General features: G+C 40.4%; 1 protein-coding gene and 1 long non-coding RNA gene across 3 annotated transcripts; one reads left to right on the top strand and one right to left on the bottom strand.

The window, feature by feature from the left end:
• The first annotated feature begins 22 nt into the window (after positions 1-22).
• On the top strand, positions 23-10,105 carry SF3A2 (splicing factor 3a subunit 2). Of its 2 annotated transcripts, none has more exons than XM_072112663.1 (9): positions 23-144; positions 3,744-3,906; positions 4,224-4,295; positions 4,542-4,588; positions 4,670-4,779; positions 5,337-5,386; positions 6,533-6,673; positions 7,938-8,006; positions 9,499-10,105. In XM_072112663.1, exons 2-9 carry the CDS (start codon positions 3,781-3,783, stop codon positions 10,051-10,053), a joined length of 1,170 nt encoding a protein of 389 aa, XP_071968764.1. In that variant the 5' UTR covers positions 23-144; positions 3,744-3,780; the 3' UTR covers positions 10,054-10,105. The 2 variants fall into 2 exon arrangements, with proteins under 2 accessions (XP_071968764.1, XP_071968774.1); XM_072112673.1 differs by having other exon boundaries at positions 35-183.
• A 489-nt stretch (positions 10,106-10,594) lies between these two features.
• LOC140096164 (uncharacterized) lies at positions 10,595-16,019 on the bottom strand. The gene is made up of 3 exons (XR_011850074.1): positions 15,953-16,019; positions 11,305-11,323; positions 10,595-11,258 (listed from the first exon to the last, which is right to left on the bottom strand). It is a non-coding gene; the product is annotated as an uncharacterized lncRNA (long non-coding RNA).
• Positions 16,020-16,068: the final 49 nt, after the last annotated feature.

Raw genomic sequence — 16,068 nt, forward strand, 5'->3', positions numbered from 1 at the left:
TTACACTACGTACACTCCCCAAACCGGATGTGTACGTTGTGTGGAGAGGAATAAAGTTCTTCAAAGAGTGACGTAGTATCCGGCCTTTTGAGACGCACTTCCGGGAGAGAGCGAGGGAGCCGGGAAAGTGGGCACGAGAAGGAGGTGAGAGAGGATTTGGGCTTCGTCTACCGACCCTATGAGGTGAACGTGGCTTCTATGACGTACTGTGTGCATGCGGTACAGGGTGTGCGCTGCGGCCTAGAGCTAGAGTAGTACACTGAACGTGTAGCGTCAGATGAGATAAAGCACTTGGTAATGTATCTGTGCTCAGGATTGTGTGTGCACGGCATGAGTCTTCCATCCTCCACTCTAGCATGCCAGACATGCATATCCGGGCGGGCATACGTCCATGTGAATGTAGTCTTTCGGTCCCGTGTCTGAGCCAATAGAAGAAACTGTGCATTTGCTAGCCATAGAAACCAAGGCTAAACAGACATGTGAGTTTAGCCTAATGCTGAGAGGACTATTCCAACATTCATTTATTTACTATGTTAATGGCTCCTGTTTAACTGAAAACCAAAGGATAGGGCCTAGCTTGGTGATCAGTTCTTCTCCATTGTGCTTGGCAATCTCCATTAGCTTCATAGACCTGAATGGCACAGAATGGACATGTGCGGCTGTCTGCTAAAGTCATCTTAGGGAGCGACAAGGGGTCCGACGGAGGTTCTTGGGATCCATGGGGTCTCTTCATTGCGATTACAGAGAAACATTTAATAAAAATATCTGATTTAAAAAAAAAAAAAAAAAAAAAACCCATAGGACATAAATTTAAAAAGCTAAGATGACCTTCTAGTAGTCAACCTGCAGGTTGATTTATATATCCATATATAATGCTTCAGCTATGTGTGGCCTTGAAGGTACAGGCAGCACCTGACTTAAGGACATTTAACTTACAGACAACCCCTAGTTACAGAGGGACCTCTCTGTCTGATGTGACCTCTGGTGAAGCTCCCTGGATTCTTTACTTTGGTCCCAGGCTGCACTAATTAGCTGTAAAGTGTGTGTAATGAAGTATTATTGATGATTCTTGTTCCCATGAGAGCACAAAATTTTCAAAAATATGCTTGTCACAGGGACAAAAAAATTTGTCTGGAGCTACAATTATAAAATATACCTCTTATGACAAATTCAAATTAAGAGCAAACCTAAAGAACCTATCTTGTATGTAACCCGGGGACTGCTTCCACAGTACTGTTATTGGTTTGGATTTGGTTTTAGATCCACAAGGCTCATTTAACAACTCATAACACCTAAATGGCTGTGGTGCATAGATGCCACAATGTTTGCACCCCCCCCCCCCCCCCCAACTTTGGTTGTTGGTTTTGTGCATCAGTTCGCAGGACCAAAAGTTATAGCTTTGTATGCAAAAAATAAAACCATGTTATAAAATATATCTAGACTTGAAATTGCTTAAAATTTCCTGCGGTCTCTGAGATGTGGCAAGAGGGAAAAGGTGTTTAAAACTAGATATTTCTTCTATATATTTTTTGTGCCTGTATAGCAGAAAAAAGTGGAATGTATTGGGTGCAAATTGCTGAAAGCACTGGAGAATGCCCCCTCATAAGCTTTCTAGCCCACCAGCTAGATTTGGAAATCTTTAAAAATACTACAGTTTTTTTTTTTATATATATTTCTATTGTTGGCCACTAGTGGGAGCTTCAGATACTTCAGATGTGTTCTGTTTCACATACACTATCATGACCTCCTATCTCTGACCTGGAGGCCATAAGCAGATAAGACAGAGCTCACAGGTTTTTAGTGTGTTGAATGTCATCATATCACAAATAAGATTTCCCTGTATTTTTGAATCTTTTGTGTTAAAGTTTTTTAAGATCCTTTGATCACTGCCTAGTGCAGTGATGGCTAACCTATGGCACGGGTGCCAGAGGCGGCACTCAGAGCCCTTTCTGTGGGCACTCAGGCCATCACCAGAGATGATTCCAGGTATCTTCCTGCAGTCCCAGACAGCCCAGGACTTGATGTGCGCAGAGATATTTTAAAGTGACAGCAGTACCTGGGACTATTTTCTGCTTTATCTGTGCCTCAGGGGCTGGTAGTAATGAAAACTGTGACAGAGAAAGGAGTATATATCACAAATTAAATTTCTGTGTTGGCACTTTGCGATAAATAAGCGGGTCTTTGTTGTAGTTTGGGCACTCGGTCTCTAAAAGGTTCGCCATCACTGGCCTAGTGTGTATCAAATGCTGTGAATTTTCAGTTTCATGTATAACATCATGTCTGTCGGCGAACTACTATTCTTGTAAGCCTCAAAAAGGTATCGCCTGATTTCTGCACTCTTCAAGTTCACTAAAACAGCCTTTAAGAGAGCAGGACCTGTTCTATATTATGCTTTTGAAGTGTCTGCCTCTTTGCAGACCACCCCTTTCCTGTGCAAAGAGCTTGCACTGTATATACACTGTGATGTGTTTGTAGGATCTGATGCCATTCATTAGAACTCTGAGCTATGTATTTTATTTGTGCATTCAAACTTCCACACATGCACAATTCTACTACACAACCAGCTCTGCTACATATGATTACTGGGGTAGTATAAAGAGACTTCCTGGAGTATGGGATAGATGGTGTAACTCTCCCGCAGCAGCTCCCAGACCCCGGGATCTTTTTGTAACTATGTGTAATTTCTCGTAGGCTGGTGTGACCCTATACACTATCTTATGTGTGGCCCGCCCTGGTCATCTAGTCCTGATGACACATCTCCCTGGTATCATCTCTACAGTAGCGTGTTTAATGTAGCATTCTTACTTGATTGTATATGATGATATATAGATATCGTATACAATCATTGTGTGAAAGAAACTGTGTGGAGTTGTCAGCTATGTCTGAAGCCCTTTTTGTATTTTATTACTTGTGACTTTCAATAAAACGGAGTTAAAAAAAAAACATAGATATGGTCCTCATTATAACTAGGTATAGCTCTGAGATTTTGTACATTACACATAACCTAGACATATTTGAGCTGATCTTATGAAGAGACCCTTCCCAATAAGTTAATAGGGATGAATCTGCGGATAGGGTCCAGCTATTGGGCACATTTCTTAATCTAGTACTCTATTATCTATTACTCAAATGCTCATGCTCAGCATCGGTGGGTTTCTAATGACAGGTCTACAAGTAGTTGGCAGGAGCCATGAGCAGAATTCAAGGTCAAGGATGCAAAGAAATCCAGAGCTGAATCCTCTATATTTATAGTATCTGAGTTATCAACTCCCTTTCACACAGCTTGCAACGGGCGACACTTTCATGAAACCTGATGCCTATTATGGAGGTACCAAAGCCAGTCTTTGGACACGGTGGTCACATGCCATCACTCACAAGTGATCAACACCTTTACAGTCTCTTTGGAAGCGATCAGTATATTGTTTTCTAGTTAGACACTAACAATTCCTTAAAGGGGTTTTCCCACAAAGGAATAGGGCCTAATTTGCTGATCAGTGGAGGTCTCTGTGACCGCTCCTCAGACTAATGGAGCAGACGGCCACGTATAACCACTCTGCTCCATTAATCTCTATGAAGCTCAACATTGTTTACATGAAAAACACAGGGTGCTCATTACTAATCGCATTTGTTATTGTAAGGGTGTTAACAGAGCCGGAAGCCCCTTGGGCCAATAGTAGCATTTAAATAAATATTTGGGTTTTTTTATTGATGAATTAACCACAGTAATAATTTTGTCTTTTTAGGTTTCTTTCTTAGTGTGACCCTTCATACCCTCCAAAAATGGATTTTCAACACCGTGCTGGTGGGAAGACTGGCAGCGGAGGAGTTGCCTCCGCATCTGAAAGCAACAGGGATAGAAGGGAGCGTCTCAGGCAGCTGGCATTGGAGACAATTGATATCAACAAGGTGCTGGCATGATATGTGTACAGTATGAGGCCAGGTGTCCTGCTCTGTTGGCAAATGTAGCATAAGACTGTAAGCAATGTTTAAACAAAGGGATGCATTGTTTCATTAAGGCATGGGAGCTACGTGCTGTTTATCAGTCAGCACTGCCTTTTTTGTTAGAGTTGTACATTGCATTTAACCTCCGTCTCCTTTTTTTGGCATTATTTTATCCTACTAATTTAAAAATTGTGAAGAGAGTTTGTTAGATAAGATACAAAGCTTTTCTAAACTTTTGGATGCCTATTGTTTTGTCTTATTATGATCCTTTTGTCTTGTAGGACCCCTATTTCATGAAAAATCACTTGGGTTCATATGAATGCAAGCTGTGTCTTACACTCCACAATAATGAGGTATATACTAGTGTTATAAGTTTTGAATCGTTTCCATTTCTGCTCTTTCGGTAAATAGTGATTTATCTGTTCCCCATGGACAAGCAAAGCTCTTTTCTCTTATAAATTAGTTGATTCTGTTTACATACATGAAAAGTGAATTTTGTTAAAAGCTTTGTCACCATTCAGGAAACATGGCTACAAAATTTAGCCTTCTAAATGTATTGTTCTGTCATTTTTTAATTTGCATTTGTTTTTTCTTCTTAGGGGAGTTATCTGGCGCATACACAAGGAAAAAAGCATCAGACTAATTTGTAAGTCATTATCAAAAACACATCTGTTGAAAGATAAATGTTAAGAATCATGTGAAATTTAGCTCACTTTCTTATATTAAGGGCTCGGCGTGCCGCAAAAGAAGCTAAAGAAGCCCCTGCGCAACCAGCTCCTGAAAAGGTTAAGGTTGAAGTGAAAAAGTTTGTGAAGATCGGACGCCCTGGTTATAAAGGTATAGATCTATTTAGATATTTCTCTTTATTAGTATGTTGTTACCAGCTCTACCCCATTTACCAATGGCTGCACCTCAAATGTTTTCATCCCTGGCATCAGAGGACCAGTTCTGATTCCCTCATTCAGATCTCCTTAATGGGACAATAGGAGGAATGGCTATAGGAGCCCTATCCGTTGTAATCCTGCCTTACACCTTATGTTAGTATATGTTCTTATACCTCGTGTGAGAGTCGCATTCCGGCAAACACCTCACTTATACTAATGCCTTGCACCTTCACCTCACTGTAGGCCTACTCTAGTGGCAGTTCAGCCCTCAGGTCTTGGTGGGATCTTGGTTAATCTGAATATCAGCTATGCAGCTCAGAATGAAGCTCATGGCTCTTTTTTTGCCTGGTTGATTTTGTACTAGCCTGTGCTATTTTCCACCCTGTTGAATTTGTACTGCTTTGTTTCTATCTCTGTTCAATAAACCTGATTGAACCATAAATCTATTTAGATGTTGCGACTGCGATTCGTTGTGTTCAAAATCTTTTTTTCTTTTTTGTTTGTTTTTAGTGACAAAACAAAGGGACCCTGAAAGTGGCCAACAGTCTCTGCTTTTCCAGGTACCATTATGTAGGGGAAAAAAAAACATAGATATCCTATTTATTTATTTTTTTCTTACTAAATTTGTATTGTTTTTCCTAATGTTTGGGGGGGGGGGGGTTTATTTTATTTTTCATTATTATTATTTTTTCATCGAAGACCAATCTTTTAGGTTCCCTTAAGGCGGTCAGCCCATCACCATATTTGCACTTATACAGCCAGTGACGGGTTCCTACTTTTAGCTAAAAATAGTTTTGCTTACATCCACAGAAATCATCATCTTTTATTTTTATATTACTTGGTATCAGAGGGAGCATGTCCTGTTCGTCCGGCCCCTCCCATCTAATCCTCCCCATGCCTTATGCCTCCTTACTGGTCACAGTTCATGTCATGTAACGTCATCTCAGGTCCTTTAGACTCTTAATAATAAACTGTACCCCATGCATGTATCTGACAACATGAAGTCCATGGAGGCTTCTGTGACTTCTACTCCTCTAGATCCTCCATGGAGGCTGCTAGGATTTCATGTAATCACATACATGGGGTACAGTTTGCTATTCCTAGAAGGCTGAGAGACCTGTGATGTCACTGGTCACATGTCATGTATGAAACACAGGGCACCGTGTAAAAAGATTGACACAATATTTCCCATCTGTACATAGAGCTTTATATGTCTGTAGTTGAATATTGGCAGATGGTCCTCAAGTACAAGGGGGCAGGGCAGTGATTTGAAGAGACACAGATCAGAGTAATGGGGCGTGGTTCACTGGTATCTCTGACTCTTCTCCTCTCTCAGGAGAGCCGGAAAAGCTAATTTGCATATCAGAAAAATGGCTGTAATTGAGGTACAGTGCCCCACTGGCCGCTATTTTTAGGTGATATTGGGAGGACTTGTTACTCTTTATCAGCAGACATTGTTAGTCGGGGGCAAAATCTGACAGGTCCTCTTTAACATTGGATGGATGGAGTCCAACTGAAGACTTCATTGTTATGTCTTTGTTCTCTGAAAGCCATACTTTTAACAATGCTTATTGTAGCTAATTAAAGGTCTTTCATAACAAGGTAAAGCTTAAGTACGGGTGTATTTGCTGTAAAGCATATTTGTTGGCTGGTTCTCAGTTCTCAAGTTTTTAATGGCATTTAATATTATCTCACATTTCTTCCAGATTGACTATCCAGAGATTGCAGAGAGCATCATGCCTAGGCACAGATTTATGTCCGCTTATGAGCAGAGAATTGAACCACCAGACAGGCGATGGCAATACCTCTTAATGGCAGCAGAGCCATATGAAACCATTGCATTTAAGGTTTGTTGTTTTTCTGCCCTTGAATCTTATGCATCTTTCGGTTTGGCCATGCAGAGCTGCAAACATGTAGCAGGACTGGAGCGTTGTTAAATTACCTTGTGAAAAAATATTTCAGAATTTTAGCTGGACTTCGATTACTTTAGTGCACTGGTATGTGGTTTGTTCACTGAACTGCACCTTTCCTCTGCTATGTGCAAGTTCTGTAGCAGGCTTCAGTTTGAACACTATAACGAGGGGGGGTTCTGTAAGATGTTACACACCAGTCCAGCAGAGTGCTCTGAATTTGGCTACAATACTAAATTACAAACACATTTTACAAAGTCCTGCTGCTACATATTGAAGGTATGATTCAGAGCTGCTGCCTTACACTGTTTGTTGCTTTGTAATCTCAAAACTGATGACGTATTCTCATTAAAAGAGTAACAAAGTGACACAAAATAATATTACAAGCGTATCCTCAGTGTCCGATATTGGAAATTGGTGCACAGACGTATGCATACACACAATCACTAATAATTCCCTTTGGCTGTAAGAGTGTATATAAGATGCATTTTATCTTGTATTGTTTTATGATTCTTTGTTATATTAGTCCAAATCTTCCTGTGGATGGGATCTCTGTACTTTCAATATTGAATTCTGTGTTTGTTACTTCCAGGTCATTCCCCTGTGTATTTGTTGTTCTTGTTTGTATTGACCTGACAAAATGCTAGTATGATTGATGACAAATGGGTTATTGTCTCTCTTCCACCACAATGGCTCTGGACCTCCACTAGTGCAGACTTTTTCTAACATCACAAGTCTAGCCACTAGTAATATTAGTCAATGTCTCCTGATTTGATTTTTGGCAGGGTATCAAATGCTATCAAAATCTTCTTTGCTATCTGGAATTTGACATAAAATTTTCATAATTTTTACAGGATGTATTAAACATTCCCTTCCCCTGGTGCCAAGCAGTTTGCATGGATACACAGCAGAGCTCCCCTTTTTATCAGTCACTAAATTCCATCTAAGAAGGATTTTGGCAATGATCTCCCCCTCTACACATTCATGAGTCTCAGCTAGGAGCTCTAGCATGTCCTTCAGCTTTCTTCTTTTTAGGCACAACCCCTCCCATCTCACAACAAACAGCTGAGTAATACAACCCCCCCCCCCCCCATCTGCATTATTGCTCTATACATGTTGCCATAAGAGTACATTGAAGATTTTGCAGTTATTAGAAATTATTAGTAACATCTCATCATTTATATTTGTTTTGTATGTTTAGGTTCCAAGCAGGGAAATTGACAAAGTAGAAGGTAAATTCTGGACACATTGGAATAGAGAAACTAAACAGGTAAGAGTTTTCTCTAGCATCTGCGGCTAGTGGAGCATGAATGGCTACAGGTCTCCACACGCCTGCAAGGAGAACACTTACTTCCCGAAACATTCAATTTGGCAGGCACAAGCAGTGAATGTGACTGAATAGACTGGGAAATTGCATGATTTGACTGCTGGAGTCAGCGTGGGGCTATTTTGGTCTAACTCATTGAGACTGGTTGTTAGGGCAAAAATGTCAAGCAGCCTTTTTATATATTTAAAAGCTAGTATCTTGTCTCTAATATTTTCATTTTAAATTGTGTTTAATAAAACTGATGGTGTTGAACATTGGGCTTCTTGTCAATGGCAAATACAGTGCAGCTTGAAAGCTGAATATTAGGCTATGATTGTATTGGTCAACAAGTGTTTCCTGTTATACAAGACCCAAGAGGGGAAAGCTGTTTAACGTAAGCTATGAAGGACTCTACGCCTTCTTTCCTTCAAAGGCACTTTGTGAAGGTGGTGTAAAAATGCATTTTACAATTTAAAGGTTCATTCAGATGGACCTGTAAGAAACAATGCAGACTCGTGATATTTGTGTACAGTCCATATTGCATCCACATCCGTTTTTTTTTTTTTTTTTTTTTTTCACATCCATATGTCCTCCTCTTTTCTTTTACAATAAAGATGGTTTTCTAATGTAACTTCTTCCCTTGGCAGTAGGTTTTTTTTGTTTGTTTCTGTATATCCTTCTATGCAGTTCTGTCATGCCCATTGTAAGAAAATAAAATGGTGCATGCTGCTTTTTTATTTTTCTATCTGTGGAAAAAAATAGTTGTGGGAATGAACCCATAGAAATTAGTGTATAAGTATGCTATCTGCAAAAAAAAAAAAACGGATGTCAAAAATGCCCATCTTTATGAGCCCTAAAGCCACCATCAAATTCACACAAGGTCTTTTCAGTAGAAATTTGCTGGCATTCTGATCTGCAGTTTGCTTAGAATATGGTGGGAAGCTGGTACTTAGAATGGAAGTCTGCCAGTAGTTTGCTGGTAAACAGTTCCTTTCTAGGATTTCCCATGAGGCTTTTCAGCTCTCACAAATATTTATGAAATTGTCTGTGCTCACCACCTGGCTTTTCGGTGTTTCACTTAACGATGATATAATAAAGACTAATAAGCATAAGCCTTTTCTTATTCAGGGTTATATAGCAATCTTTTACTCTAAGACCGCTTTCATGCGACCACAAAAGGCAGCCATGAAGGTGCAGGCAGCACGTGTGTGCTCGCCTTTCTTCCTCTGTGAGGCACTGCTTCCTATGGAGAGGGGAGGGGTGAGCAGCACTCATTCCTCCGCCTCTCCAGCCGAATGTGTACTATGCCCGTGTGGCACAAGTAATGTGAAAGCAGCCTTTTTTTTTTTTTTTTTTTTTTTTTCCCCCTATGTAGTTTTACATAAAATACGATATACGCTATATTTTTATGTATGTAATCATGTTAATTTTTTTTTTTTTTATTTTTATGTTTCAGTTCTTCTTACAGTTTCATTTCAAGATGGAGAAACCACCTCCTATAGCCAGCATAGCCCCTGCCCCTCCTGGTGTGAAACGGCCCCCACCACCTCTGCTAAATGGCATGCCACCTCGACCACCCCTTCCAGAAAATATGCCTCCTCCACCTCCAGGTGGAATGCCATTACCCCCCATACCACCTGGAGCACCAGCTCCCCCAGTGCCGCCACCTCAACTTCCTCCTGCCCCTGGAGTGCCGCCACCTGGTGTACCGCCTCCTGTTCCCCCTCCAGCTTTACCACCTCCTGGTGTTCCACCTCCAGGCGTGCCACCACCACCACCAAATCCTGCTGTACCTCCTCCTGGTGTTCCTCCACCTGGTATTCCTCCTCCTGGGATTCCTCCACCAGGGGTTCCTCCACCCCCAGCACCTGGAGTGCCTCCTCCGCCAGCTCCAGGTGTGCCTCCTCCAGCACCTGGGGTTCTACCACCTGGACCAATGCCCCCAATGTTGAGGCCTCCATTACCAAGTGAAGGACCAACTAATATCCCCCCACCACCTCCAACAAATTGAGTCGATGTATGTTTTTGGTTTGAAAAAATGCTGATAAAACATTTTTGTAAGATGTTGTGTTTTTTTTTTTTTTTTTTTGGATCATTTAATAAATCATTGATTTAAATAAGAACTATTTCCATTCATCTTCAGCAGGAAGTTTTGTAAGGCATATTTTTGCACATGATAGCTGTATACAACATTTGACAGACAGTATGAGAGAAGCATAAAATGGACTTTCATCTGATTTTGGTTGAGGATGCCAACATTCTAAGCACATAAAAGTTCAGTAATGCAGTACTGTGTTTTGTAGTTAGAGGACCATTGCTTGTCTCCTAGTGTTTGTCAAAAGTGTTAAATTTGAAAACTTTTCTAAATCAATAGTGTAGATGACAATTATTACAGCTTCTGCCTTCTACCTGCAGTCTAGTGAATGCAGGGGCATGTTTATTTTGGTTCACATAGTAATATTCTCCATCCTGTACAAAAATTATTGTAATTTGCAGTTCAGAGTCTATGGATTTTGGGATGGAAGCCTGAAATATCTTTTAAACCTCATTGTTATCCATGGAGAATTTTTTTTCAATCATTGCTGAAGCAGCCTGTCGCAGTTTAGCAACCGCAGCCATGCCCTCTGTAGGTATACCTGTCATTAGCCGGGCTGGACATATGACTCTACAATATAAGAGCACTATGCACATGTCCAGATGCTATTACACATAGGTGACAGAGCTAGGATGAGGTTGCTACTTGTTCGAGGGTCAGTCAGAAAAAAACAGTAACTGCCCTTTTCAGGTTACAGAGAGGCTGCTGTTAAGTACGGGTGTGAATCTGAAATAATTGACTTTTTTTGGCCACTGTGAAAAACTGCATTGAGCTACTGATTCTTACTGCGTATAGAGGATTATATTTGGAAAGACAGAGCAGGAATATTAGCATTTATTGCATCATCCAGAAAGATCCTTCTCTGTATAGTTTTCAGTTTAAAGGTGCTGCTGTCAGTTATATCTTGTTAATAAGTTTGCTCAAGTCAGTAAATAGCATGCAGTGATATCAATCATAAAGAAGCTCCTGTCAGTATATAATGCAGTAATACCTTGATCATAAACGTGCTGCTGTCAGTGAATAGCGTCCAGTAATACTTTGATCGTATGCTCCTGTCAGGGAATGACATCCAGTAATACCTTGATTGTATGTTCTTGTCAGTGAATAGCATCCAGTAATACCTTGATCACAAAGGTGCCGCTGTCAGTGAATAGCGTCCAGTAATACCTTGATTGTAAAGTTGCTCCTGTGGGTAAATAGTCCATCATAACTTCATTGTAAAGTTGCTCCTGTCAACGAATAGCATCCAGAAATACCTTGATCATAAAGGTGCTGTCATTGTATAGTTTAGTACTCTTTTACAATGAGTAAAATAGGAATTGAGGGACAGGGATGTGGTGTGCTGGTGATAATGGAGCGGATTCTGCAGAGATGGTGTATGTTCCGTCCGTCTGATCCAAGTTCTACTGGTGTAAGTAGGCAGCAGTATGTGCAGCGGCTACTGGTAGGCCACACGAAGTTACACCTCACAACTGACACATGGACCAGTAAGCACGGGCAAGAACATTACATCTCCATAACTGCTTACTAGGTTAATGTACTGGTGGCTGGTCCTGAGGCAGGAGTTACTCTGGCTCACATTTGGCCACCACTGGACATCACTCCTACCACCAAATAGCAAAGCCTATTGGCAATGGCAAGAAGCCATGCTAAAACTCATCTGTCAAGACAACAAGCATACAGGAGCAGACAGATGACAGTTGCTGCAATTGAACCTCAAGCCTGGCAAGGTGGTGTGTGACAAATGCCAGAACATTGTGGCGGCTTTGGGATGAGCCAAGGTGATGCACATACCATGCATTGTGCATGTGCTCAACTTGGTGGTACAAAAGTTCCTAGCCCACTGCCTGAGCTTTGGCTTAAAGTATATGCTGTGTGTTCACATTTTCGGCTTTCAAACTCTACTGCCGCTTGCCTATCTGCATTGCAGATCTAACAACTAGATGGAATCCCACTATACATATGCTGTAAATGGTGCTTCAGTAGCAGGCAGATGCTGAAATCCAACTCCAGGGCCTCCACGAGGAACAGACTCCAGACTCTCACACCGCTCTTCCTCATCAACATCCGAGACTGGATTTAAAAATATAAAATTCACATATAAAACCATCGACCCTGGGTTTTACCTTCAAGGCTTTTTCTGGGCCATGGTTAGAATCACACTGCTTACAGAATTTATATATTATAACAGTTTATACAGCTTTAATTATAGATTCAATCATTAATTAATTCGATCTATGTTCAACATTCAATCCTCAAATCATTATCTGAGGCAGACTATTCAAACAAGTATCTCCAGATTTAAACTCAACAGAGAATAGCCAATAACATTGTAACAGATTACATCATCCACTAGCCAATCACAGCTACAGGGAATAACGAATAAACAGCTTAATGTGGGTTATTTATCATTAGCCTGGCTCCTTGACACAGTTCCATGGCTGTTTTTGGAGTACTGCTGAACATGGGATTCATAAAGGTGTCTTTTGGTCCTTTAATAAATGCTCTCTTGCTCTAATTGCTGTGTGGGATTTTGTTTTTCAAAAAGTCCAAAAGAAGTTTGCATAAAAAGTCCCAGCACATACACCAGCAGGGGACTGGAGTAACTATGGGACTTTTTGCAAAAGTCTCAAGTCATGAATCTAGTTTTGCATGGTGTTGCACGGCATTGCACTAGCAGTAGTTCACTGTTAATGCCAGATTAATGAAGTGGTGGAAATAGCCCTGTGAGACTTTTTAGGAGTGAAAAGTCCAAAAAAACCCTCAATACGTCTTTTTACGTCGAAAAAACCCAGGAAACACCGAGATAAATAACCCCCAATGTCTATTTTCAATAAATTGTTCTTTGCAAAGGTTATTTAGAATCCAACATATTCCTTATTTGAATCAACCGATGAGAGCCTACACCTTTTGGAACATACCATTGGCAAAAACTCTATCTTGTCTCAGCCAGTCAGCTAGCACCCTACTTCTATGTAAAATGACATGCGAAATCCATAATGATACATAATATGGGAAGATGTACTAAGCCAAAATTTCCAGATCTCTAGAGTGATTTGTGGCAGAAAATGCTTTCCGCCACATTTATCGAGAATTTTTAAGGTTTTTTAACCCCATAGCGCAATAAGAGGTACCGTTATGTCTTGATGCACATGGGGGAGTATGAAGAGGGCTCACGGGCTGAGCCCTCTTCATACTCACCAGGCGTTTGCTTCACAATGAAGCAAACGGCCGTCGCTAACACCCATGATTGGTGACCTTTTGATCAGCATTAACAAGCTGGTGGGGCGTGGGCGCCAGCATGTTGGCTCCGGTCGTCGCTCCAAGCCCACAAGAAAGGCGCAAATGTGTTTTTTCATCATTTTCACAGCATTCAGAATTTTTTTTCCCGCTTCCAAGTATATGGCACAGAATATTAAATACCATCGCTATAAAGTGCAATTTGTTATGTAGAAAACAAGTCCTTGCACAGCTCTTTACATGGAAAAATAAAGACGCCAAAAAGAAAAAGGGCCTGGTCCTTAAGAGGTTAAGGAAGGATAAGTATACAATTTTTATATGAAATTATAGGGAATGCAACAAAGGGATTAAAATGCACATGAGTTGGATGCATGAAAGGCAAGGGAAAAACAACCTTTAAAGCGAATAGTATGGAGAGGGTCTATAGTGTCGTATTACAGACTGTAGGGCCCAAATATATGACAACTGGAGCTATCTACCTTAGTGCAGTTTGTACCGGATAATCTAATAGTGGCGCAGGCGTTTAGTAAATCTGGTCTGTTTCAGGATGTGCACATGGTTGCATCTTTTAAAGTGTTGCGACACAATTGTGGTGAAGTACAGTAATTAATATGGCGCAAACTCTGACTAAGCACCATCACGCCCCTTTTGGGTGCACAATTTTCTAAAGTGTTGGAAAAGGGCAACCACAACACAAAAGTGGTGCAAACACTTTATACAGAAAAAAAGTGCAATCTCCAAATACACTTAGACAAAAAACTGGTGCAGGAACAATAATGTATCTGGACCTAAACTGTCAAAACTAATGCCACATCAAAATAACATAGAGAGAGTCACAAATTCAAGTTTTTGTAAATTTCGGAGATACGGAACCTCCGATCTCCTTCACAAATATAGCAATGAATAAAGTCAGAACACGTTTAAATATTCCAAAAGCTACTTCTTTTACGTTAATAATATCTTCATACATACAACAATAGATAAATGAAATAATGTATATCCAGTTTCAATCTTTATAGCTTATATCTCAAAAAAGTAACACCAGAATCTTTTAGTATATTCACCAAACGGTGTAGCATACTTTAAACTCCAATGGAAAGTACATACCCGTATAATTTGCACTACTTGACTTAGGTCAGAGACTTTAATTCACCTGAACGCTTGCCTTGTTGAGCGTTAACTGAAGTCTTTGCCCAAAGTTAAAGGACACCTGTCATCAGGTCTGTGTCACTTGTCCTGTCACCTCTACCTGTTGGAGCAGCTCACAAGGATCCCATCCCAGCCTTTATCTAGTTATTTCATACATTAATCATTGTAAAATCATCTATTTTTTATCATGTAAATGAGGCTGGTCACATGGTCAGAGGCAGTGATGTCACCGCTGTTACCCCTCCCCTCTCCCTGCTCATGTCTGTGTGTAATGTATAGTAAAGCATGGCTAGTGTGTGCTGCATCTGCTGACATGCTGCATCCTCCTAATATACAGGTGAGAGACACAGACATCAGCTACACATGAATCTGACATGTTCTGCTGTAACATGGCTGCCTGGAGCTGCTGTATCTCCTAAACACACACACATGCACACACAGGCTGCAGGGGGCGTGGCCACCAACACCAGGAAGCACATCATTATACAGCCTCACATCATTATACAGGCTGTCAGTCAAGCACTGGGGGTGTGGCTGTACCTCCCACCCGTGAATAAGGTGGACAGCTTGAATATGCTAATGCTTCATTGGACATTTCACAGGTCATTTGCATACAGCTTTAGGACCTCATTGCTTAGGTTTACAGGCATGTAGAGGGACAATGAAGGGATAGAGGCAATGCTCTCTAATGGCAGTTTACGAAAATATATTTAGTTTAGGGGGGTTATTTTGCATGACGGGTTCTCTTTAAGTAGTGTGAACTATTTGGGTATGAAATTCCCATTGCTACACCGTTTGGTGAATATACTAAAAGATGTTGCTTTCTTGAGATATAAACTATAAAAATTGAAACTGGATATACATTGTTTCATTTTGCTTTTTTTGTATGTATGAAAATATTTTTTAATATAAAAGAAGTAGCTTTTGGAATATTGAAGCATGTTCGGGCTTCTAAAAATTTCAAAACTAATGCCATAAACATGGTCCTTCATCACGCTGTTAATAGATATAGAAACATATTGGACAACAAAAGGAAAAAACATTCAATACAAACCCCTTACCAATACATGTTTATTATAACCATCAGTATACTCCTATAACATGAATTGTTATAAAATATAATTTCCATTCACACATCCATCACTTATTCTTAGTGTTTTACTCCCTGTAACCAATACCATATATTAGACTATTATTGCCTTTCATGCATCCATGAAATACAAAAATACTTATGAACTGATACCTTTATCAGCACATAGGTCCCTTCATGGTTGCAAATGAAGCACTGAGAAAAAGACACAACTTATAAGAGATGTTACACTTAGACAATTGGAACATGTAGTGATATACCATTAAAGGGGTTGTCCCGGTTTAAAAAATTATATCCGGCCAGGGGGACTATAAAAACAAACAAAATTATGTTTACCTTTTTCGGTGCTGCAGTGCCTCTGATTGCATACAGGCACGTCCACCTGTTCTCTGCGGCACGACGGATACGGCTTTAGATTTCATGCTGTATTTAGCAACCGTAAGTAATCAGAT

This window comes from Engystomops pustulosus, chromosome 1 (assembly GCF_040894005.1).
Source record: "Engystomops pustulosus chromosome 1, aEngPut4.maternal, whole genome shotgun sequence".
NCBI classification, from domain to species: Eukaryota; Metazoa; Chordata; class Amphibia; order Anura; family Leptodactylidae; genus Engystomops; species Engystomops pustulosus.

Bases quoted from the DNA above. Each gene is read 5' to 3' on its own strand.
- SF3A2 (XM_072112663.1), top strand. From the start codon at position 3,781: ATGGATTTTCAACACCGTGCTGGTGGGAAGACTGGCAGCGGAGGAGTT. The intron at 4,589-4,669 runs GTAAGTCATTAT...TCTTATATTAAG, and splicing joins AAAAAGCATCAGACTAATTT to GGCTCGGCGTGCCGCAAAAG. The intron at 8,007-9,498 runs GTAAGAGTTTTC...TTTATGTTTCAG, and splicing joins GGAATAGAGAAACTAAACAG to TTCTTCTTACAGTTTCATTT.